General features: G+C 29.8%; 1 protein-coding gene and 1 long non-coding RNA gene across 4 annotated transcripts; both read right to left on the bottom strand.

The window, feature by feature from the left end:
- Positions 1-731: 731 nt before the first annotated feature.
- LOC123208902 lies at positions 732-5,327 on the bottom strand. 3 transcript variants are annotated; one of them, XM_044626533.1, is made up of 3 exons: positions 3,435-5,327; positions 1,216-2,900; positions 732-1,109 (listed from the first exon to the last, which is right to left on the bottom strand). In XM_044626533.1, exons 2-3 carry the CDS (start codon positions 1,449-1,451, stop codon positions 851-853), a joined length of 495 nt encoding a protein of 164 aa, XP_044482468.1. In that variant the 5' UTR covers positions 1,452-2,900; positions 3,435-5,327; the 3' UTR covers positions 732-850. The 3 variants fall into 3 exon arrangements, with proteins under 3 accessions (XP_044482468.1, XP_044482469.1, XP_044482470.1); XM_044626534.1 differs by having other exon boundaries at positions 3,901-5,327; XM_044626535.1 differs by having other exon boundaries at positions 4,868-5,327.
- A 12,386-nt stretch (positions 5,328-17,713) lies between these two features.
- Positions 17,714-20,003, bottom strand: LOC123208904. Its single transcript, XR_006500862.1, has 2 exons — positions 18,575-20,003; positions 17,714-18,048 (listed from the first exon to the last, which is right to left on the bottom strand). It is a non-coding gene; the product is annotated as an uncharacterized LOC123208904 (long non-coding RNA).
- Positions 20,004-25,287: the final 5,284 nt, after the last annotated feature.

Here is a 25,287-nt window from a genome sequence, read left to right as displayed (position 1 = left end):
CCAAGCTTGAAAACCTTAAAACTAGCGGCAATTTAACAGCAAGAAAAGCTTCAATGCAAAAGTGGAAGCACTATCCAAACGGGGGCAAAAATAAGAAACACTTGATCTTTCTATCAAAGTTTGCATACAGGAGACTTCAATATAACGATTATAGCCAAGGGAATAATGGTTTCACAAGCTCTAAGAACCATACAGCTTTCAAAGAAGTACAGCAAATACAGTGGCCAACTGCTATACTGATGCTGCAGAGGGATGAATTTATAAATCTATTTATTCTGAGAATACGGAAAAAAAAGAACTTTACAGCATTGTGCAACCTTTGCGTGACTCATCTTGATACCGTCATAGTATGATGTGATCATAGGAGAATGAGAAGCTTCCACCAGAACATTTTCTATGTTTATCTAATTTACATTTGGATGTTTTTTTCATAAATTTCTGTAAATTGTGTCATCTGCTTCTCTGCAAACTAACCAAACTCTTGCATCTTCAAATGCCACTTTTAAATTAGGCCTTGCATTTAGAGTTCTCATGGCACCACGAATTATATGAGAGGCAGGAAATTTTTCTATAGAAATATGTTTCATCGAAATGTGGAAACAGCAGGATCATCCTTGCAATTGTTGATAGAATCCGGAAGATGCAGAGCAGATGATCAGTTTCTTGTACCTCAGAGCCTTGCATTGTATACTCTTTGACACATCTAGCAAATTTTCACTTGAAACTTCTAATTGAAAATCTAGACAGTAGCCATCATGTGTAACAACTTTCATCATTAGTAAACCTACATAATGAGTCTTGGCACAAGAAGACTTTTGTTTTAGGAACCTTATTGCAACAAATCATCTATCTATATACACTTAATACCTTTCGAACTATCAAGTGGCCCCTTTAACTTACCATGGATAGCAAGATTGAAACTTTGTGAACCAGATTTAGAGCCTAATTCAGGGCTGCACTCTGCAACAGCAATGATAAACGGCTGCCATCCAGCTTGATTATGAATAATCCATTTCTTTATGGTAATTACCATATTCAAGATCTGAAATATGTCACCTAATGTAAACTCTGTCAAGCACAAATTCTTCAATGTAGCACCAACTTCATACCTATAAACAAAAATGCAAAAGCACACAAGACAGAATAAAAAAACAGTCCGCTTATAAATCCTAGAAGCCAAGAAAGGCTAATCTAAACAACCAAAAAAAAATTTACCTGCATTGAGAAGCCATTATTGCAGATTGTCCTCCAGGAGACATCAGAAGCTTTTTAATTCTTTCCCATGTCATTTCTGAGATTTGTGTAGGATTACCAACAATAGGGTTCACACATTTCCAGAGTTTCTCATTCTTATCAACATACAAGTTCATAGCTCCAATGTTTTGCTTCACTACCATGTACTGATCAATATCAATTTCCAAGGACCTTTTAATTACAATATTCCGATGCATTTGCTCCCCACATCAAATGCAATCGACCATATTACCTTCAGTTGCCATTATCATCTTACTTTTCAAGGAGTTCAATGCTAGGAACACTACACCTATACAACTTTGGACATAATAAGAAGGTTTTGGACACCCTTGCATTCCCCATATGACACTACTAGAAATGTTAATTGAGTTTACTAGTGACAAAAACAACAGCCTCCTATGCTCTATATGTCCATTTTGCAACTTACTTCAAAATCTAGGCTTCGGATTCATGCTAATAGGATCAAATTTGGTGACTTCACTACCTTTTTGGACAGAACTACGAGTTGATTACAATTAGGGCGATTGTTGGGCATTAAAGACTGTGGTGGATAATGATTTCGATAACCATTTTAAGCGAGGTTGAAATGAGCAAATTTGTCCAGGCAAGGCCCATAACAGAACTCTTGGGATTATAATTAGTACCAGGGTGGTGATAATTTACAGGTTTCTTCATCTTCCAGCATATCAACTAGAGCACTATTACTGAATTTCTGATTAGGATTCACGAGGGAGGGAACTTGTACATGAGCAAAAGGCATATCATTAGGGACTGAAATTTGTTACCAATTTTAGTCGTAAACAAGGGTCCCAAGCCACAAGACTCGTGAAGAGCCATATGATCTTGGTGACTGCAAGGAGAAGAGCCAAGACTTTTCGCAGCTGAGCAAGCAAAATGTTGTATCTTCTCATCCTCAATTGACAGAGAGCATTGGAGAAATCTCGATCTCCAGACATTAACATTACATTTGCAGGTTGCCTGGAACAACAGGTCTACTAGAATTTTCTTGTCACTTGCATCCTTAAACTCTGCTTATTCAACAAAACTACCCATAAATATTCATTAATAATCTTGAAAATCTGCAACCCAGAAAACACAATTCCTCAAAATATAACACAGATTAGGCAGTATATCAGATTCGAGGACAAACCCAGAAATTAATATTAGGAGACACAAGCTAAGTCATATATATGCCCATTGGAGCAATCAAGTTAAATTATAGCTTTTTTTATTAGTCATTAACTATATTGTTACTTTACAGCAATTTGTATCTTAAATTAATCATTTCAATTTCCATTTCCTTGGTGAGAATTTCAGCTGAAGAAAACTTGTACCAACTGTCACTCTTCAACGAAGTAACCGGTAAAAGTTTACATCAATGACTAGAACTTGATGAAAACTGCTTCTGTAGCAACTGTGGTCGGATAGAGTTCAACAACAATCTTATTGTTGAAGAATGAACTTCAGCTGCTAAATATGCAACAATCTCTAGCCTGCAGGTTGCAATTCCAGTCTTCCCTCATACCTCAATCCTTTTCTGATTATAATCTTTCTGCCCTCTTCATTCTACTCAAAAACTATGAATCCAAATAGTCTGATGGACAAGTTGATAACCAGTTCAAACTTATTAGGGCACTGCTTGATATCTGTGAAAGTAAAATAAGTAATGTTAAGATTCTGCATTGGAAGGGAATTGAAAATTTTTTTCTTTCATATTTATCCAATATATAAAAACAATTCTAAATCTTACGGTAAAATTGAAGCTAGATATGGGCAGAAATGCAATGTACCACAGGATCATTTTTCAGAAATTGACCTGAGTCAAATTAAATACCGTAGCACTAACTTCATTGATAGTATATCAAGTATGACTTAACAGAACAAGGAGATTTCCCAAGTGCGTATTGAGCATATTACACCATAATAACAATTGAGCAAAGCACAAGTACTACACAAAAAAATACAGTGGACCAAAAAGCTAATGATTCCACAACATTTATAGAGATTTCGACAAATAAGTTTCCCTTTGGAATTTACAATGCAGTAGCATCATGTCACAGATTATAAGATAGCCAGGTAAAGAACAACTAATCTGGCATGTTTACAATCATATGCCATTATAGACTGATTTGTCATGCAACTCAACCAAAACGGCTACATTAGATCCCAAAGAAGCTTACATCCCATCATGGCAAGTTTTCCACCAGGGTAATTTAGAAACTTTCTAATTACAGTTTCATTTCTTGCATTGAATAGAAAGACCCAACCAACAGTCCGTGAGTTATAGCATCTGGTACCCAACCTTTTTTCCAACATCAGATCCGATAATCAGGATGCCTCACATTTTAGACCCTCTTTCCAGAGGCCATTGATAAGTATGTTACACATAGATGAATCCAAAGTATCACTATTAGAAACTAGTTTATCAATCCCACTTAAAACCATGCGCAAGTCAGATTGGCTAGCCAAACAACACAGAAGAGTATGCATTGTTTCTTGGTCAGACACTAAACCCTCATGAACCAGCACATTGAAAAAGAAAGCAGAATCCTTAGTTCAATTTTGTGCACTCATGCTTTGTATGAGGATGCAATATACTTCCACATCTATAGCACAACTGTCCACCAAAATTTGTGAGAGAATTACCATTAGTCCTATAGCCATTTTTAATTTTGACAATCCATGCATGATTGTCGTGTAAGTTAGAGTAGTATAAAAAGTATTAGAACTGTAAGAAAAACCCCGTAGCCTAATTGCTTTATCCACTTGTCCCATGCTATACATGCAACCTATCAGCATACTGTAAGAAGGACTGAGGGAGCATCTGTTCTTCGACATGACATGAAATACTTCAGCAGCCTCCAAATTTTTCTTGCCTGGCAAAGGCTTTCCATGAGTCCTAATAAGATATAGAATCCAGAACCCAATTTTTGATACAAACCCGATGGAATGCCTGCAGAGCATCCTCATACTTTCTCAACCGACAGTTGCCTACAACAAAAGCTGAGTATGTCGCAGAGTCAGGAACTATGGAAAATATAAACATTCTACAAAGATTTCATCAGCTTTCCTTATTTCCATAATCTCAGAAAGCCATATGATTAGAATATTCCAAGAATCACAATCAGTTATGTTTCTCTCATCCATTTTGTCCAGGATACTTTTTGCCAAAAAAACTTTACCAGCATTGCAGCAGCCTTCAAGCATAGCACAAAGTCCTACTACTAGATCAACAAACACATCAACAGCAGGTGTTCTACCGTTTTCCATCATCTCTTCAAGAAGATAATTCGCATCATCTAACGTATGGATCTCACACGTGCATCTAATTAACTCCCTAAAAATCAACCCATCTGGCAAAAGATTTGAAGTTCTCATCAACCTTAACAGTCGGATTCCCTCCCCTAGTTTTTTTATCCCTACAAAACAGTGGTATTTTACAGGTATAGAAACTTAATTTCAGCTCAAATCCAACATAAAATCTCGCCTAAAATGATAACCGAATCATCCACTCGATTGCTCAAAATAAGACCGTTTATAATTATTATCTCAAAACTACTATTAGGACTACACCCTTTCTTGTTCATTCTCCTAAACTACAAAATTATCTTACCATAAGTATCAGCTGTGTTGAAACCCTTTTTGGAGAGATACTCATTTAAATATCTTCACAGCAGAGTTCAAGTCGCTAGTGCTATCCAAAACCCGGATAAGATTATCCAGGTATGGCTGATTCCTCAAAGATTGAATCTTTGCTTCATAATCAGTAACTTGCAGTGCATTAGCACACAAAAGTGATGATATACAGGCAGTTAAATTAACCCATTTGAGGATTTTGCTTGAAAATGTTAAAGATAAAAGCTTAATCGCCATTGAAGGCGCTCATGAACAAGTTAAGACAATTTGGCATCACTGAAACAACACCCTAAACAAAAATAAAAGAAAATTAAGACTTGAAATAAGCAATACACGGAAGCTTAATCGCTGACTATCAGTGATAGAGATTGAGGCCGAGAATCTATTGTATTGCACTGTTTGTAAGAGAGAACTCCTCCGCGAGTTTGAGATTTTGTTTTTATTGTTGCCATTTGGATAAGTTTTGGGTTGAAGTAGGGGGAATAGGCCCATTGGGCTTTTATGGGCTGCATCTCTACCTTATAAAATTTGCATAGCAACATTTGTATTAATATCATTAATAAATTTTATCATGGTTACCAGTATACTATTATATAGGATAGATCTGAGTTTTATGAGAATAGACCTAGGTTTACCCATAAATTATGAAAAAAATTGAAAATTGGTGTCAAAGCCCACCCTCAATTCAACAGAAAAGGAAATCTCTTTATAGTCCACTTTAATTCAAAGATATGGTCAACTTCACTTGTCACCTTAAATATTACCACCAACCCAAACTGATGGAGCCCACAAGTAAATGTTTTTTTAATTGAAGTTAAACAAAAAATTATGAATTTTAATGTCTCAACGTTTGAATATATATATATATAAACACACACATATACACATATTCTTCACACTCTCTAAGTTCTATCTTGTTATAAAATCATAAATTTATTTTACTTTAAACTTTTCAATTCAATCTTTTAGCTTTAGTTGAATATTATTTTTAAGATTTTTACATATTTAAGATTTTTAATTGAATATTATTTTAGTTATTATCAAAGATATTTTAGCATAGTTAGAGATAGCAATAGGTCAAATTAGGTCAACATTAACAAGACCTATAAGGCCTATAAGCCAGACCACGTCTAGAGCCCATACAGTAGCAAGTTTTACAAATCAGGCCAAACCTAAAAGAAGCTTGAGGGCCACAAATTGACCTTATGTATATAGGGTTTTATAAAGCCTTATAGTAATGGGTCAAGTCAAGACCTATAGTAACAACAATAATTTTTTAATTAAATAATTTATCTAAATTAAATTTTCTAATAAAAGAAAATATGTTAGAAAATTAAATTGTAATTAAAAATAAGACAAATTTGTTTATAATAGGTGGGTTGAGTTCTCATTATTAGTCTCACTAATATGAGTTCCGAAACTTGAGTTTAGTTGAACCTTTTATTTAGTTTAGCATTTATTTATAGTAAGTGAAGAGAATGAGTGATTGAATTCTTTTAGATGTGAGACTTTTACACTTATATTTTTGCACTTTGCAAAGAGTCCTATATCTAAAATAATAAAATTATTCACTTCTTTCACCTATTATAAATAAAGATTAAGTAAAATATTTCAATCAAGCTAAAATTTTGATTATCTCATACATGTGAGATTGATAATTGATACAAAGAACTCAATTCATTTTTTTAAGTCTAAAATTTTTATTTCTTATCAATATTTATAATTTTTTATATATTAATTAATTAATTATATTATAGTATTTTTTTAATTTTTGAATAGTATCGAGCTAGCCCATGGGCTTATGCTTAGGCCCACAACCAAAGTTGGATAGCCCACGGGCCCACTCTGGCTCGCTTTTATAACAGGCCAAGCTCTTTCGTGTTAGGCTTTTTTCCCGAGTTTTCACAACCTGACTCATTTGACACCTCTAAGCGTAATTGTTGGCTAGTCAATGTTAACATTCATTTATAAAATTTTTTAGTTAAATATTTTTAAGCTTTGTTATTACAAACGAGGAATTTGTATTTGTTTCAACATAACAAAAACTTATATACAAACTACTATCAATTGTCAATGGTTCTGTGTAGGTGTCATTGAATATCATGTAGTATATAATTATTATAGTTTACTAAGCATAAATGTTTGAGAATTAAAAAATATATTACAAAATAAACTCTAATTGTAAAAGGAAAGGTAACATATAGATTCAATAACAAGTTTTATTGTTGAAAAGAAGTCAATCATATAAGCTGCAAATTAAACTTAATTTTTAAGCAATTCCATAATAATCAAAATTGATTACTTTTAAATGCACATTGATGAGAATAGGCAAAATTGTTTTCAAAACAAAGATACCATTTGGATGTCTCATCCCCTAAAATTAAGAGAAATATTATTAAAACCAAAAAGTTTGATCAATTTTCAGAAATCCCCTCTAAAGTAACTAAGAGTTAGTTGTAAGGCCAATAAGCTACCAATTTTTCAAATGATTAATTTAAATTTCTTAATTGTCTTAAGGATCAATCCAAATTTACCATTTTAATTTGCTTTCATTTTTAAATAATTGAAATTTAAATATTCTAATTTGTTTTTATTTTTAAATAATTGATATTCAAATGTTTAATTATTTAGACATACTATTATAACTTAATGTTTTGATCATATACAACGAGATAAGTGGATCTTTAATATGATATAATGAATGTATATCATATGGACAACGAGAAATATGGACAATTGAGTTTTGATTTTAACAACTGCATTTGAGTTATATAGTCTAAAGATTTGCTACTTATATGGTTATTTGAATTCATCTCTTTGTTTGTGTATTTCATTTATGTTAGATTGTGATTGAACTCTAAATTTGTATAAAGTATTTCTTATGTATTGTTGTTGTTGTAAACATTTTTTTATTATATTGGATTTAAGTGAATCGTTAAATTCCCACAATTATTTTTGCTTCACATTAAAGAGCTTTTTTCACATAAATAAATTAGTTGTGTTACTATATTGTTTCTTTCAGTACATTATTTCTTTTATTTAATGTTTGGTGCATTTTCATAAGTTTTCACTAGGAAAGCCCCTTTTAACAAAAATCTTGGATTCGTCATTGCAAACGAGACACAATACGTACCCTACAATATAATGTGATTCAAGTGGAAAAAGATTCGTATATTAAGGTATATCAAATTAATATGTTATAATGAATGTATAATACGATCTGGTACATATCTTATGATACAATATGTATTATCAATTTGAATTGATTACATTTTTAGAGAAAATGATGTGCTAGAGAAATTTTAAAATTTTAAATGTGTTTGTGATATTATTTAAAATGATGACATGTAAATTCAAATTTCATTATTTTATTAATATTTTGTTATATTATTTTTTAAAATATATATTTTATAATACGATATGATACACGATATAGGCAATTAAGTTTTTAATATAAACACAATAAGTGATTCGACTATCATGATTTTTATTTAATATTAGGGCTATTTGACAAGATCCGAGCTTACTCTTGTTCGGCTCAATGTAAAATAACATTTAAATCTTTTGTATCTATAATAAATAACAATTTACATAGATAAATATGTATTAACTCATAATATTATAAAATATAATTATTTACTTATGGGTTATTAACAGTAAACTTATATTTTTATTGATTGAATAATTCTTTAGATTATTTAACTTGGATTATACTTTCGAAGTTATATTGACTTTTTTATTCAAAAAATTTTATTTGAACCAAATTTTGTTTTTTAAATTGAATTAACCGATTTAAGCATCTCAAACTTTGACAACCAACTAATAACTAAACAATTCGATTTTAACTCTATTATAATCTTTAAATAAATGAGACAATTATGAGGATGAAACTCTATTAATGAAAGGATTTAAGTAGTCAGACATTATTAAATAAAATGACCCTATTAAAATTCATACCCTCCCTATTATTGGTAAGTCTCAATTTTCTTCTTTCTCATCTTCCCTTTCAAATACCATTAAAAATATTCTTTTCACATGGTAGAAGAGCAATTGCCTCAAATGGGGATAATGCAAAGGATTTAAAGCAGAAGAAAGTAAGAATTCAAATATTTTTTTTGATAATATTTTAAAATTAAACTTTTTAATTTATATGTTATAGTAGTTATAAGATTGATAACTGAACTTGAGTTTGTATCTATTTAGTTATAGTGAATTCTATTTTAAAAGATGATTTAACTCAAATAAAAATTTTTTATTATCAAAATCACATTGGTTAGAGAGTCATTTTAAGTTTCAATTGCGACAAATTTAATCACAATTGCAAATTAGATACATCAACATATGTTTATTGAAATGTAAACACAGGCTGACCTAGCGTGCTATTATCTTTAAAAGCATAGTCACTATTATGTGGCTATTGCTTGGAAAATGTGTTTGCTTTTGTCGGATTAATTGTCTACCTACTTTTGACATTTTATCAAATAGTAGGTGGAATTGTAAAGAAAAGAAATTGGAAGTAAATAGCTGCCCAAGACAGATTGAGCGGCAATGATGAGTGCAATCAATCAAGGGGCGTATGCATTCATAATTTATTCAAAATATAATATTAAATTTTTTACTTTTTTGAAGCAATAATGGTAGACAATCAAATTTATTGGGTATGAATCTAGAAAAAGCAGGGATGATGCAAACATTAAAATGGTTGTTTTGGGGGTGCGGGGTGGTGCAAAAGACTATTTCTCACCCAAGTTTTAATTTAATCTCAAAAATATATCCGCAACGATTCAAAAACTTAAACACTCATCTATGAATTAACTTATACTATTAGGACTACACCCTTTCTTATTCATTCTCATAAACTATAAATTTATCTTACCATAAGTATCAACTGTGTTGAAACCCGTTTTGGAGACTCATTTAAATATCTTCACAGCACAGTTCAAGTCATTAGTGCTATTCGAAACCCGGATAAGATTATCTGGGTATGGCTTATTCCTCAAAGATTGAATCTTTGCTTCATAATCAGTAACTTGGAGTGTATTAGCACATGAAAGTGAGGATTTTGCTTGAAAGTGTTAACAATAAAAGTTTAATTGCCATTGAAGGCGCTCATGAACAAGTTAAGATTACTACCAACCCAAACTGATGGGGTCCACAAGTAAATTAAATAAAAAAAAGCCAAAGGACTTTCCCACCCAAGGTTTTACGCATTGTCAAAGCCCCACCCATCAAGTTTTAAAACCTATATCCCCACCTATCAACAATTAGAGCAATGCTATATGTATATATTTTTGGTACACAATTTATGTACATAGTGATTTGTTATCATGTAATTAGGTGATTTTAAAATATGTGTCATCATATAATAAAAAAATATCTAATTACATAATAACACCTCATCTGTGTATACAAATTGTGTATAAAAAATGAGTATACATAGTTTTACTGCAACAATTAACATTAACTAATTCTATCATAAGTAAGGGTAAAAACGACAATTTGAGCAGTAATTAAAAATCCGACTCCTTGGCTCCCCTTCACTAAAATATCTGTAGTTTTCTTTCACTGCAGGCTCTATTCTCTCTCTATTCTTTCATCTGAAAAATCAAGATTTGATGTTTATAGTTGATCCAATGGTGCAAATAGATACGTTTTATGATTCTTGATGTAATGATCTATCGATTCAGATGCATTTTAACGGCAGTTTACAATCTTTCATATTTTGATGGTTACAATCTCTCTATTCGTCCTCGCATTTTTGTGATTATTATGTGTGTTCAGTGTTGTGATTATTTTGATGGTTTTTCTGCATGTACCTTGATGATGTTGCAAATAACAATGGTGTCGTTCACATATTCGAGAAAAGGCCTGACTCAACTCCCCAACATTGTCAATAAGTTTTTTCTTTTTCTTTTTTCCTCAGAGAAAATTTTGTCTCTGTTATATATATATTATAACAGACACAAAATATTTGAAATGTACTATGATTGTTTACAAATTTAAAAAATTGTAATACAAATTAATATAATGCAATTAAGTTAACATATTTTACCTTGAATTCGGTAACTCAAAAAATCATATTGGTAAATTATTATTAATTATGTTGTGTAAACTTGAATTTTTATATAAAGGGTAATTTTGTATATTCAATTATATAATTATGCAGGTATTTTGGTTATTATACTTAAGAAGGGTAAATAAGTAATTTAATCCTTTAAACTAACAGAATCATTAAATATTTTTATTGAACAGATACGGCAATGTTTGATTGGCATTTTTAGTCCCTCTATTATATTGATACTTATGTGTCCAAAATATTACAGGCTAAATCAGAAGTTTCTGCTTTATTTTGAATAGTATTTTAGTGTTGTTGTTGGCTAGCTGGTGCTAACATTCATTTTAAAAATTTTTCTATTAAATATTTTAAAGTTTTGTAATTACAAAAACTTATATACAAACTGTTATCAATTATCCATGGTTTCGTGTTGGTGTCAATGAATGTCATGTAGTATTAATTGTATAATTATTATAGTTTGCTAGGCATAAATGTTTGAGAATTAAGAAATAAATTACAAAATGAACTCTAGTTGTAAAAGGAAAGGTAACATATAGATTCAATATCAAGTTGTATTGTTCTAGGTTTTTTAGAATGAGATGGAAAGAAGTCAATCATATAAGGTGCAAATTAACCTTAATTTTTAAGCAATTCCATAATGATAAAAATTGATTACTTTTAAATGCACATTGATGAGAATAGGCAAAATTGTAAGGTCAATAAGCTACCAACATTTCCATCTAAGAAAGTAAAAAAAAGTCAACAAGTTTTTACTTATGATGACTAATTTAAATTTCTTAATATTTTTTAAGGATCAATTCAAATATACCATTTTAATTTACTTTCATTTTTAAATAATTGAAATTCAAATATTCTAATTTGTTTTCATTTTTAAATAATTGATATTCAAATATTTAAATATTTAGGCATACCATTATAACTTAACTTTTTTAATCATACACAATGAGGTGAGTGGATCTTTAATATTGAGAATTGAGTTTTGATTTTAAAAATTGCATTTGAGTTATACAGTCCAAAGATCTATTACTTATATAGTTATTTGAATTCATCTCATTGTTTATGTATTTCATTTATGTTAAAATTGTAATTTAACTCTAAAGTTGTGTGAAATATTTTTTGTGTATTGCGGTTGTTGTAAATATTTTTTATTATATTAGATTTAAATGGATCATTAAATTCTCATGCTTTTTTTTTTTGGCTCACTTCGCATTGAAGAGCTTCTTTTGCTTAAAAAAAATTAGTTGTGTTATTGTATTATTTCTTTTATTCCATGTTTGGTGGGTTTTCATAAGTTTTCACTATGTAGGCCTTCCTTAACAAAAATATTGGATCCGCTATTGCCTACGATACATGATATGTATCCTACAATACAATATGATACATATGAAAAATAATTTGTATCCTAAGGTGTGTTAAATTAATAAGATATAATGAATGTATTATACGATACGATACATATTTTATGATACAATACATATTAATAATTTAGATTGATATACCTTTTTAAATAAAACAATGATGTTGTAAGGGTGTACACGAGAAATTTTAAAATTTTAGGAGTGTTTGTAATATTTTTAAAATGATGACGTGTAAATTAAACTTTCATTATTTTATTTTTTAAAAGGTGTATTCCATAATACGATTTGATACATGATACAGATAATTAAGTTTAATATACGATACAATACGTAATTTGATTATCATGATTTTTACTTAATATTAGGGCTATTTGATGAGATCAGTGTTGGCTCTTGTTTGGCCTAGTGTTAAGCTCAAACAAGTCAAACTTCAATAAGAGTAGTCCCAACTTGAGATTGAGTCAAGCAATTTGACTTAATCGAGTCATCAACAAATTCACCTTCTTTAATAACTTTAATAATTTTTCACTTAACTTAATAATATGGCATATATCTAACATAATTTATTTGGGTTAGGGTTGATAGTATAACTGTATTCATTCAGTGTGTTTATTAGGGCTCTTGACCTCTATTTGTGGTTTGTCAAATTTTCAAATTTAAATTTAAGTTGAACCAATTCAATAATGATTGATCGATAAATGTCATGTTTAGTCGTTGATTACTTGAAAATGTCTTGGGGGATTTGCGTTTTTTCAATTTTTTTTTAAGAATATATATGTATTAACAAAAGCAATGTGTCCTTTACAAAGATAACTTAGAAATAACCTACACTCACTTTTCCATACGGGATGATACCACAAACCACAAGATAAACTCAACTTAGGCCGGTACAACCAAGGCTAAAGTGACAAAATACTCCTCTTGAAGGTTTATCAAAATTGTTTTGTGAATTTAGTCAAGATAATTAGTTCGGTACACTTAATAAAAATAATTAAAGTTTAGTTTTTTTTTTAAAAAGTCATTTTAATAAAAAAATTTTAAAAATTCAATCTATTTGATTGTAAAGTAAAGTTTAAATCTTTTATGATTATAATAAACAACAATTTATATAGATAAATATTCATTAACTCATAATATTATAAAATATAATTATTTACTAATGTGTTATAACAATAAATTTATATTTTTATTGATTCAAAAATTATATAAGATTTATATATATATATATATATATATATATATATATATATATATATATATATATATATATATATATATATATAAATTGTTTTACTCAAATTGTACTCTGAAGTTATATTGACTTTTTAAATTAAAAATTTTATTTGAATCAAATTATTTTTTAAAATTGAATTAACCTATTTAAACACATAAAACCTCGGCAATCGACTCATAACTAAATAATTTTATTTTAACTCATATATAATATGTAAAGAAACGAGACCAATTATGAGGATGTAACCTCATAATAAAAGGGTCCAAATAGCCTAATATTGTCAAGTAAAGTGATCCTACTAAAATTCATGCCCTCCCTTTATCTCTCTATTGGTGGGTCTTTGTCATTTTGGGTTTCACCTACGATAAATTCAATTTCAATTGCAAACTAGATACATTTGATGTATACACGGCTTCATTGTCATTTTTGGGTTTCAAGTCATCCTTAAGTCTCCATGCAACTTTTAAAGCCAAGAAGAATGAAACTCTAGCAAATCTCAAGCAAAGGAAGCATTGCACCTTCAATTTTGGCCCAAAACCTATAGTTTGCTCTAATTGATCCAAAAGTGTGACTTTAGAAGTCCATCAATGGCCCAAATGTTCAAGCATCATTTCGAGAAGCCCAAAGAGCCCAAAATTGGTTTTTAGTTACATTGAAACTAAATTAGAATTTGATTGTTCTAATTAGGAAACATCATTCCTAAAGTTAAAAAAAAAAAACTAATTTTTGTTTTTAGTTAATTACTATGTATGAGCTTGGTTTAGAATGAATAGCTTAGCTTAATTCATGCAAATTTTAGTTAACTTTTGTGAAAGATATTGTATCATTGTCATCTGTGCCTCTTATATAAAAAGATAGATCTTCATTGTAATTGGTTGGTTGGCATTTTGAATGAAAATTTAAAAAAAACTTTGTTGGCTTTTATCTCATTTCTTTTATCTAATCATTCTTGGCGGAAGATTGGTGGTGGAAGACCCCAAAGTTGGTGAAACTTTCCTTTATATCTTGGTTACATTTTATGTTTCCTTAGAAATCCAAATTAGAGTGTGTATATGTGATAATTTTGCTTATGACAAAGAGTTGCACTATAATTACGTTTTCTGCCACTGAATTTGATCAGTATTTTGACCACTTTATCTATTGAATCTTGAGGGCTACCATAACTTGATAGAAAGTTCTTTGAGTCCTTTTTGCATTGATATAACTTCGGTGTGAATTGAAGATCATTTGGATGTTAAATTTGAAAAACAAAAAAACTGCACATACTAAATAAATAGTAAAAACAGTTTTTGATTTTTTGGTTTTTTTGTTGCATTTTTGGATGAATATGCTCCAACATTGTAATATGTTTGTTGAAATGTAAATGCAGGGTGGCCTAACGTGCTATTATCTTTAAGAGCACAGTCATTGTCATGTGGCTGCTGCTTGGAAACTGCATTTGTTTTTGTCGAAGTAATTATCTACCTACTTTTGACAATTTATCAAATAGTGTGTGGAATTGCAAAGAAGAGAAATTTTATTGAAAATATAATGATGAGTCTGTCCAAACAAGGGGCATGTGTATTCATAATTTATTGAAAATATAATATCAAATTTTTTTCTTTTTTTGGTGTAACAATGGTAGTCAATCATTAGATTTAAGTTTTTCACTTATTTGATAATCAGTTATAATTTGATTAAATAAAAAGAAAATAATTCTTTGGTATATACAACATAAATGGTTTAACTAAAGTAACAGTTTTTCCTCAACAAATAAATTGTATACAAATGAATTTATCAAGTATGAATCTAGAAAAAGCAGGGAAGATACAAACATTGAAATGGTTGTTGAGACATTTATCTGTCTATTGGTGGGTCTTAGTCATTTTGAATTTCACCTATGATAAATTCAATTTCAATTTCAAACTAGATATATTATAATATGGTTGTTGAAATGTAAACGCAAAGTGGCCTAGCGTGCTATTATCTTTAAGAGCATAGTCATTGTCATGTAGCTACTACTTGGAAAATATGTTTGTTTATAATGGATTAATTGTCTATCTACTTTTGACAATTTATCAAATAGTATGTGAAATTGCAAAGAAAAGCAATTGAAAGTAATTCTTTGTTATATATAAAATGAATGGTTTAATTAAAACAGATTTTTTTTACACAAAAAAAAAAAAGTATGCAAAGGACCTTTAACGGATAGCTTTAATGGCAATATAAAAGTGAGGACACCGACATGGCTGAGGCTGAAGCCACGGACTCGGTAAAGCTTGGAGCAAGGCGAGCTTGAAGGAAAGCTATGTAAATTGTACACTACGTTACGTGACGGCTGACAAACACGAGATTAACCTACCGTGTTTTGACTGTAAATTGCGTAGTTGTCCACCATTTTCGCACATAATCTGTACAATGGCAATAATTGTTTTATAATATCATAACAATTAATATAATTTATTTTTTTCATCTTCTTTCTTTTGAAGAAATAATTTGGGAAATGAATACATAAAAAATATTACCAACATATGATCCTGTGGAAACAAAATATATTTTTTTTGTTTTCATATTCTAAGTTGTATTTGGTTGACAAATGATTTATTTTGACAATAATCCTATTGTTTATTTACTAATTTATCTCACATTTGAGATAGAGGAATGAAATAAATCTTTTTCCTAAGCAATTTCATTCAATTTCAAATAAGCAATGTTATATATACATATTTTTTGTACATATTTTGAATACATAGATGATGTGTTATTATGTAATTGAATAGTACTTAATTTTTAATTTAAAATTATCTGATTAAATGATAACACATTATCTATATATCCAAATTATTTATAAAAATATATACGTATAATTTTATTAATTTTAAATTATGATTTCCCTAAAAAAAAACATAAATATGCTATAAATTAATGAAATGAGATAATTTTAAGGAAAAGTAATAAAAAATGAAGATAATACATAAGGTATGTGAATTGTGTAGTGATAATAGATAAGCTACCCATGGCAGCTTGCATGGGCCGAGCCCTGGTTTTTTTTACGCTCTTCTCCCATTCATCTTTACCGATTATATTAACAAAAATTCATACTTTCTCTCAATAGTTTTTAAGAGAGTCTTATTCTTGACTTTCAATATCCACAGTTAATTTCTTCTAATATGGATACCCTTGTATTGATCCACCTTCACGAAATATATCCATTATAAAGATTATTAAAATTAACAGAAAACCCAAGATAATAAAAAGTTTAAAACCAATTAGTGAATAGATTTATTGAATATAGAAAATTCAGAGTCTGCTCTAATCATATCAATTGAAATGATACACATTGGTTATGGCACAATTTGTGAACATACTTTACGTATGTAATAAAGCTTTTCACACAAAAAAGTAAGAACATCGAAACCAAAAAACATGAGTTTAAAATTTAGTAATGATCTATTAATATCAAAATCTTTACTTACCTAAAACAATGGTCTTGAGGTTAATTACTAAATTTAAGATTTTATCTAATTTAGTATAATCGATTCAAACTTAATTAAATTGAATTTATAACTATCAGTTAAATGTGAAATAAGTGATTTAACTCAAGTAAGAATTAATTGCAAAAAGATAAAAAGGTTATGCAAACGAATTTATCATGTATGAATCTAGAAAAAGCAGGGAAGATAAAAACATTGAACTGGTTGTTGAGATATTTCAGTTTCTACATTAATTCCTTTCATTATGCACTTCCTTCATCAGCTCCGTATCTATATTACATAGCAATAGACTTTAAAATATTATCCGATTTCAATTATTTGAAGAGACATTCACTGCTACTTGGAAAATGAGTTTGTTTAAATAATCTAAACTACTTTATTTTGAGGTCAATAAGTGTGGGGATTCAGCTTCTCCATTTTTTATGAAATCAAGCCATGGAGGTCAATAACTGTCATTGGATAGAGTTCAACAACAATCTTACTGTCGAAGAATGAACTTCAGCTGCTAAATAATGGTCAACGATCTCTGGACTGCAGGTCGCAATTCCAGCTTCCCTAAGACCTCAATCCTTTGCTGATTATAATCTTTTTGCCCTCTTCATGCTACCCAAAATATACGATTCCACATAACTCAGCAATGTAAATAGCAGAAACACGTATTAGAAATGTAACTCAGAACAAATACTGGAAATGTAGTCTTTATTAATTTTCTGTAATGAGAACAAGTTTACATCAAAGTTTCAATACAAGTTTTCTGAATGCTTGAAAGACAAGCTGGTTCACATTACACGACATACATCAAAGTGCCATGCAGTTTTTTGAGAGACCTGCAACTCTCCTTCTACTTCTTCAAATTCTTTCTCTAAGGAGACTCTTGCCCTCCTTCTCCCCTTTTATTTGCCTCCTGTTCCATCACAGCTTCAGTCTCCTCATGTTTGTCATCTGCTGCTTTTGTTTGTGGTGGACCTCCTTGGCTGCCGCGTCTTGGGAAATAATTTCTTCTTTTGATTTCTCTTCCTACAGAACACATAAATGTGAGTCCGAACAAAAAGTAAAATAAGTAATGTTAAGCTTCTGCTTTGGAGGGAAACTGAAAAATTTTTTCTTCGATATTTATCCAATATATAAAAACAATTCTAAATCATACAGTAAAATTGAAGTTAAATATAGACAAAAATGTAATGGACCACAAGATCATTTTTCAGAAATTGACTTGACTCAAATTAAATACCCTAGCACTACCCTCATTGATATCCTATCAAGCATGACTTAGCAAAAGGAGATTTCCCAAGTGCATATTGACCACAAGTACTTAACAAAAAAATACAGTGGACCAAAAAGCTTATGATGCCACAACGTTTATGGAGATTTTGACAAATAAGTTTCTCTTTGGAATTTACAATGCAATGGCATCATGTCACAGATTATAAGATGGCTAGGTAAAGTACAACTAATCAGGCAATTTTACAATCATATGACATTATAGACTGATTTCCAGTGCAACTCGACCAAAACTGCTAAATTAGATCCCAAAGAAGCTTACATCCCATCATGGCGAGTTTTCCACCAGAGTAATTTAGAAACTTTCTAATTACAGTTTCATTTCTTGCATTGAATCCAAAGACCCAACCAACAGTCTGTGAGTTATAGCATCTGGTACCCAACCTTTTTCCAACATCAGATCCAATAATCAGGATGCCTCACATTTTAGACCCTCTTTCCAGAGGCCATTGATAAGTATGTTACACATAGATGAATCCAAAGTATCACTATTAGAAACTAGTTTATCAATCCCACTTAAAACCATGTGCAAGTCAGATTGGCTAGCCAAACAACACAGAAGTGTATGCATTCTTTCTTGGTCAGGCACTAAACCCTCATTAACCAGCACATTGAAAAAGAAAGCAGAATCCTTAGTTCAATTTTGTGCACTCATGCTTTGTATGAGGATGCAATATACCTCCACATCTATAGCACAACTGTCCACCAAAATTTGTGAGAGAATTACCATTAGTCCTATAGCCATTTTTAATTTTGACAATCCATGCATGATTGTCGTGTAAGTTAGAGTAGTATAAGAAGTATTAGAACTGTAAGAAAAACCCCGTAGCCAAATTGCTTTATCCACTTGTCCCATGCTACACATGCCACCTATCAGCATATTGTAAGGACTGAGGGAGCATCTGTTCTTCTACATGACATGAAATACTTCAGCAGCCTCCAAATCTTTCCTGCCTGGCAAAGGCTCTCCATAAGTCCTAATAAAATATAGAATCCAGAACCCAATTTTTGATACAAACCCGATGGAACACCTACAGAGCATCCTCATACTTTCTCAACCAACAGTTGCCTACAACAAGAGCTGAGTATGTCGCAGAGTCAGGAACTATGGAAAATATAAACATTCTACAAAGAAGTTCATCAGTTTTCCTTATTTCCATATTCTCAGAAAGCCATGTGATTAGAATATTCCAAGAATCACAATCTGTTATCTTTCTCTCATCCATTTTGTCCAGGATACTTTTTTGCCAAAAAAGCTTTACCAGCATTGCAGCAGCCTTCAAGCATAGCACAAAGGCCTACTACTAGATCAACAAGCACATCAACAGCAGGTGTTCTACAGTTTTCCATCATCTCTTCAAGAAGAGAATTCGCATCATCTAACGTATGGGTCTCACTCGTGCATCTAATTAACTCCCTATAAATCAACCCATCTGGCAAAAGATTTGAAGCTCTCATCAACCTTAAGAGTTGGATTACCTCCCCTAGTTTTTTTTTTTCCCTACAAAACAGTGGTATTATACGGTATAGAAACTTAATTTCAGCTCAAATCCAGCATAAAATCTTGCCTAAAATGATAACCGAATGATCCACTCGATTGCTCAAAATAAGACCTTTTATAATTATTATCTCAAAACTTCTACTACTAGGACTGCACCCTTTCTTGTTCATTCTACGAAACTACAAAATTATCTTACCATAAGTATCAGCTGTGTTGAAACCCTTTTTGGAGAGATACCCATTTAAATATCTTCAGAGCCGCGTTCAAGTCGCCAGTGCTATCCAAAACCCGGATAAGATTATCCGGGTATGGCTTATTCCTCAAAGATTGAATCTTTGCTTCATAATCAGTAACTTGCAGTGCATTAGCACACGAAAGTGAGGATATACAGGCAGTTAAATTAACCAATTTGAGGATTTTGCTTGAAAATGTTAAAGATAAAAACTTACTCGCCATTGAAGGCGCTCATGAACAAGTTAAGACAATTTGGCATCACTCAAACAGCACCCTAAACAAAAATAAGAGAATATTAAGACTTGGAATAAGCAATGCACGGAAGCTCAATCACTGACTACCAGTGATAGAGATTGAGTCCAGGAATCTACTACACTGTTTGTAAAGGAGAATACATTCGCGGGTTTGCCATCTTGTTTTTATTGCTGTTATTTGGATAAGTTTTGGGTTGAAGTAGGGGAATAGGCCCATTGGGCTTTTATGGGCTGCATCTTTACCTTATAAAGTTTGCATAGCAACATTTGTATTAATATCATTAATAAATTTTATCATGATTATCAGTATGCTATTATAAAGAATAGATCTGAGCTTTGTGAGAATAGACCAGATTTACCCTCAAATTAAGAAAAATATTGAAAATTGATGTCAAAGCCCACCCTCAATTCAACCAAAAAAGAAACCTCTTTATAGTCCACTTTAATTTCAAGATATGATCAAACTCACTTGCCACCTTAAAGATCACTACCAACCCAAACTAATGGAGCCCACAAGTAAATTTCTTTTGAATTGAAGTTTAATGTAAAAACATAACTTTCTTATGAATCCAAAACAAAAAAATATGAATTTGAATGTCCCCACGTTTGAATATATATATATATATACATATATAAACACACATATACACATATTCTTCACAATCTCTATGTTCTTTCTTATTATAAAATCATAAATTTATTTTACTTTTAACTTTTCAATTTAATCTTTTAGCTTTAAGTTAAGGTATGCACATATTTAAGATTTTTAATTGAATATTATTTTAGTTATTATGAGAGATATTTTAGCATAGTTAGAGATGGTAGTAGACCAAACTGGGTTGACATTAGCAAGACTTACGAGGCCTACAGGCTAGATTGAGCTAGAGCCTGCACAATAGCAGATTGTATAAATCAAACCGATCCAAAGAAAGCTTGAGACCCACAAACCAACCCTACATATATAGGGCCTGACCAAACATTACAGTAATAGGTCAGGTCTAGGTCTATAGTAACAAGTCAGTCCATTAACTTTAATAAAAAATATTTTTTAATTAAATGATTTATCTAAATTATTTTTTCTAATAAAAGAAAACATATTAAGAAGTTAAATTGTGATTAAAAATAAGACAAATTTATTTATAATAGGTGAGTTGAGTTCTCATTATTAATCTCACCAATGTGGATTTCAAAACTTGAGTTTAATTAAACCTTTTACTTTACTTAACATTTATTTATAGTGAGTGACAATAGTGAGTGATTGCATTCTTTTAGATGTATGAGTTTTGCACTTATATTTTTGCACTTTGTAAAGAGTCTTAGATCTAAAAGAATAAAATCATTTACTTCCTTTACCCATTATAAAAAAAAAGTTAAGTAAAATGTTTTAATCAAACTAAAATTTTGATTATCTCATATATATGAGATTGATCATTGATACAAAAAACTCAATTCATTTTTTTAAGTCTAAAATTTTTATTTATAATTTTTGATTATCTCATATTTATAATTTTTTATATATTAATTAATTAATTATATTATAATATATTTTAAAATTGTGAATAGTATCAGAGCCAACCCATGAGCTTGTGCCTAGGCCCACAACCAGACTCAGACAACCCATGGGCCTAGCCTGGCTCGCTCACTTTATAGTGGGCCAAGCCCTTTAGTGTTAGACTTTCTTTTGGGTTTTCACAGCCGGACTCATTTGACACCTTTAAGCGTGTAGGTGTCAATGAATGTTATTTAGTATTAATTGTATAATTATTATAGTTTATTAGGCATAAATGTTTGAGAATTAAGAAATATATTACAAAATGAACTCTAGTTGTAAAAGGAAAGGTAACATATAGATTCAATAACAAGTTTTATTGTTTTAGATTTTTTCGAATGAGATGAAAAGAAGTCAATCATATAAGATGCAAATTAAACTTAATTTTTAAGCAAATCCATAATAATTAAAATTGATTAATTTTAAATGCACATTGATGAGAACAGACAAAATTGTTTTCAAAACAAAGATACTATTTGGATGTCTTCTCCCCTAAAATTAAAAGAAATATTGTTAAAACTGAAAAGTTAGATCAATTTTCAGAAACCCCCTCTAAAGTAACTGAGAGCAAATTGTAAGGTCAATAAGCTACCAATAATTCAAATGATTAATTTAAATTTCTTAATTGTTTTAAGGATCAATTCAAATATACCATTTTAATTTGTTTTTATTTTTAAATAATTGAAATTTAAATATTTTAATTTGTTTTTATTTTTAAATAATTGATATTCAAATATTTAAATCTTTAGATATACCATTATAACTTAATTTTTTAATCATACACAACGAGATGAGTGGATCTTTAATATGGACAATTGAGTTTTGATTTTAATAACTGCATTTGAGTTATACAGTGTAAAATATTTTTTTTTGAATTGTGATTGTTGTAAACATTTCTTTTATCATATTGGATTTAAGTGAATTGTTAAATTTCCACAATTTTTTTTGCTGACTTCATATTGAAGAGCTTTTTTCGCATAAATAAATTAGACATGTTTTATATTTTTTCTTTTAGTACACTATTTCATTTATTCAATGTTTGGTGGGTTTTTCATAAGTTTTCACTAGGAGAGCCCCTTCTAACAAAAATCTTGGATTCATCATTACGTATGATATACGATACATATCCTACAATATAATATAATATAATACAAGTAAAAAATTATTTGTATCTTAAAATGTATCAAATTAATACGATATGATGAATATAAAATACGATACAATACATATCCTATGACACAATATGTATTATTCATTCGAATTGATGCACATTTTTAGAGAAAATGATGTGTTATAAGGGTGAATATGAAAAATTTTAAAATTTTAGAGGTGTTAGTGATATTTGTTAAAAAGATAACATATAAATTTAAATCTCATTATTTTATTAATATTTTGTTATTTTATTTGTTAAAAGGTGTATTCTACAATACAATATAATATACAATATAGATAATTAAGTTTTAAATATACGATACAATACGTAATTCGACTATCATGATTTTAACTTAATATTAGGGCTATTGGACCAGATCTAAGCCAATTCTTGTTCGGCTCAGTGTAAAATAAAGTTTAAATCTTTTGTATCTATAATAAATAACAATTTACATAGATAAATATTTATTAACCCATAATATTATAAAATATAATTATTTACTTACGGGTTATTAACAGTAAATTTGTATTTTTATTGATTAAATAATTTTTTAGATGATTTAACTTGCATTGCACCTTTGAGGTTATATTGACTTTTTTTAATTAAAAAATTTTATTTGAATCAATTTTTTTTTTTAAATTGAATTAACCAATTTAAGCACTTCAAACTTTGACAACCAACCAATAAATAAATAATTTGATTTTAACTCAAGTATAATCTTTAAAAAAGGAGACTAATTATGAGGATCGAATTTCATTAATGAAAGAGTTCAAGCAGTCAGACATTGTCAAGTAAAGTGACCCTACTAAAATTCATACCCTCCCTTTATCTCTCTATTGGTGGGTCTTTGTCATTTCAAGTTTCACTTGTGATAAATTCAATCTCAATTACAAACTAGATATATTATAATATGGTTGTTGAAATATAAATGCAGGCTGGCTTGGCGTGCTATTATCTTTAAGAGCATAGTCACTATCATGTGGTTGTTGCTTGGAAAATACGTTTGTTTTATTGGATTAATTGTCTACCCGCTTTTGACAATTTATCAAATAATGTGTGGAATTGCAAAGAAAAGAAATTTGAAGCAAATAGCCATCCAAGAAAGATTAAGTAGTAATGATGAGTCTATCCAAACAAGTGGTGTATGAATTCATAATTTATTGAAAATATAATATCAAATTTTTTACCTTTTTTGGTGTAACAATAGTAGTCCATCATTGGATTTAAGTATTTCTCTTATTTGATAATTAGTTCTAATATGATTAAATAAAAAAAAAAAATTCTTTGTTATATGCAAAATGAATGGTTTAATTACAGTAAATGTTTTTCCTCACAAAAAAGTAATTGTATACAAATGAATTTATCAAATATGAATCTAGAAAAAGCAGGGAAGATACAAATGAATTGTTTGAAGAGGCATTCACTGCTGCTTGGAAAATGAGTTTGTTTAAATAATGTACTTACTTTATTTTGAGGTCAACAAGTCAATAATATTCTAATGGCCAAAGGACTTATTCCCCCCAACCCCCCAAAGTATGTTGGTTTCCCAAGTTTCTCCCCATTAACTTTGAAAATCTTATTTACACACCTATGACCTATTGAATTAACTTTGAAAATGAGAAGTTTGCTTTTTTGTTTGAACCCTTTTTCTCACATCTCTGATCGACCTATCAAATTTAAAATTTAGATTAAATTTAATTCGAATCAAACCAAACATTAATTCAAATCGAGTTGACTTTGTTTGAGGCATTGAGAATATATAAATTATTATGAAAGAAAATAATAATTAAAAGAATGGTGTTTTAATAAATTTATCAAATAGTGTGGTCCTATGTTTACACAATGGTAAGTTTCTATTGTCAAATCAATTGAATTTTGTGAAACTTTGAGTTGATAATCAATCATGACCAATTGATTCTTCTTCAATGAAATCTTTCTCGATCTTCAGTTTTCTTCTCTCAATCATTCAGAAACTATTCAGAAATTCCTTCTCTCACAAACCTCTTTAAACCCATATCCTTCGATTTCTTCAGTTTGTACCTTACTTGCCCTATGGTGGACTAGAAAACATATTTTACATGTAATACATTAGTATAGAATATTGGAATGCATTGATTTACAAGAAGAAATTAGAAAATTGAGTTCATAAGTAGAAGGTCACTCATGTTTCAGATTATAGATGACAACATTTGAACATGGCCCTTGCTTTATGAACCAAATTTCTCTAAAACTTCATTGAAGAAGATTATAGATGACAACATTTGCACATGGGCCATGCTTCATG

The sequence above is a fragment of the Mangifera indica genome, chromosome 2 (assembly GCF_011075055.1).
Source record: "Mangifera indica cultivar Alphonso chromosome 2, CATAS_Mindica_2.1, whole genome shotgun sequence".
Lineage (NCBI taxonomy): Eukaryota > Viridiplantae > Streptophyta > Magnoliopsida > Sapindales > Anacardiaceae > Mangifera > Mangifera indica.
This window is presented reverse-complemented; position numbering and strand designations above follow the sequence as displayed.

Coding starts and splice junctions, on each gene's coding strand:
- LOC123208902 (XM_044626533.1), bottom strand. CDS start 1,451: ATGCATCGGAATATTGTAATTAAAAGGTCCTTGGAAATTGATATTGAT. Junction 1,110..1,215: donor ATAATGGCTTCTCAATGCAG/GTAAATTTTTTT, acceptor TTTTGTTTATAG/GTATGAAGTTGGTGCTACAT.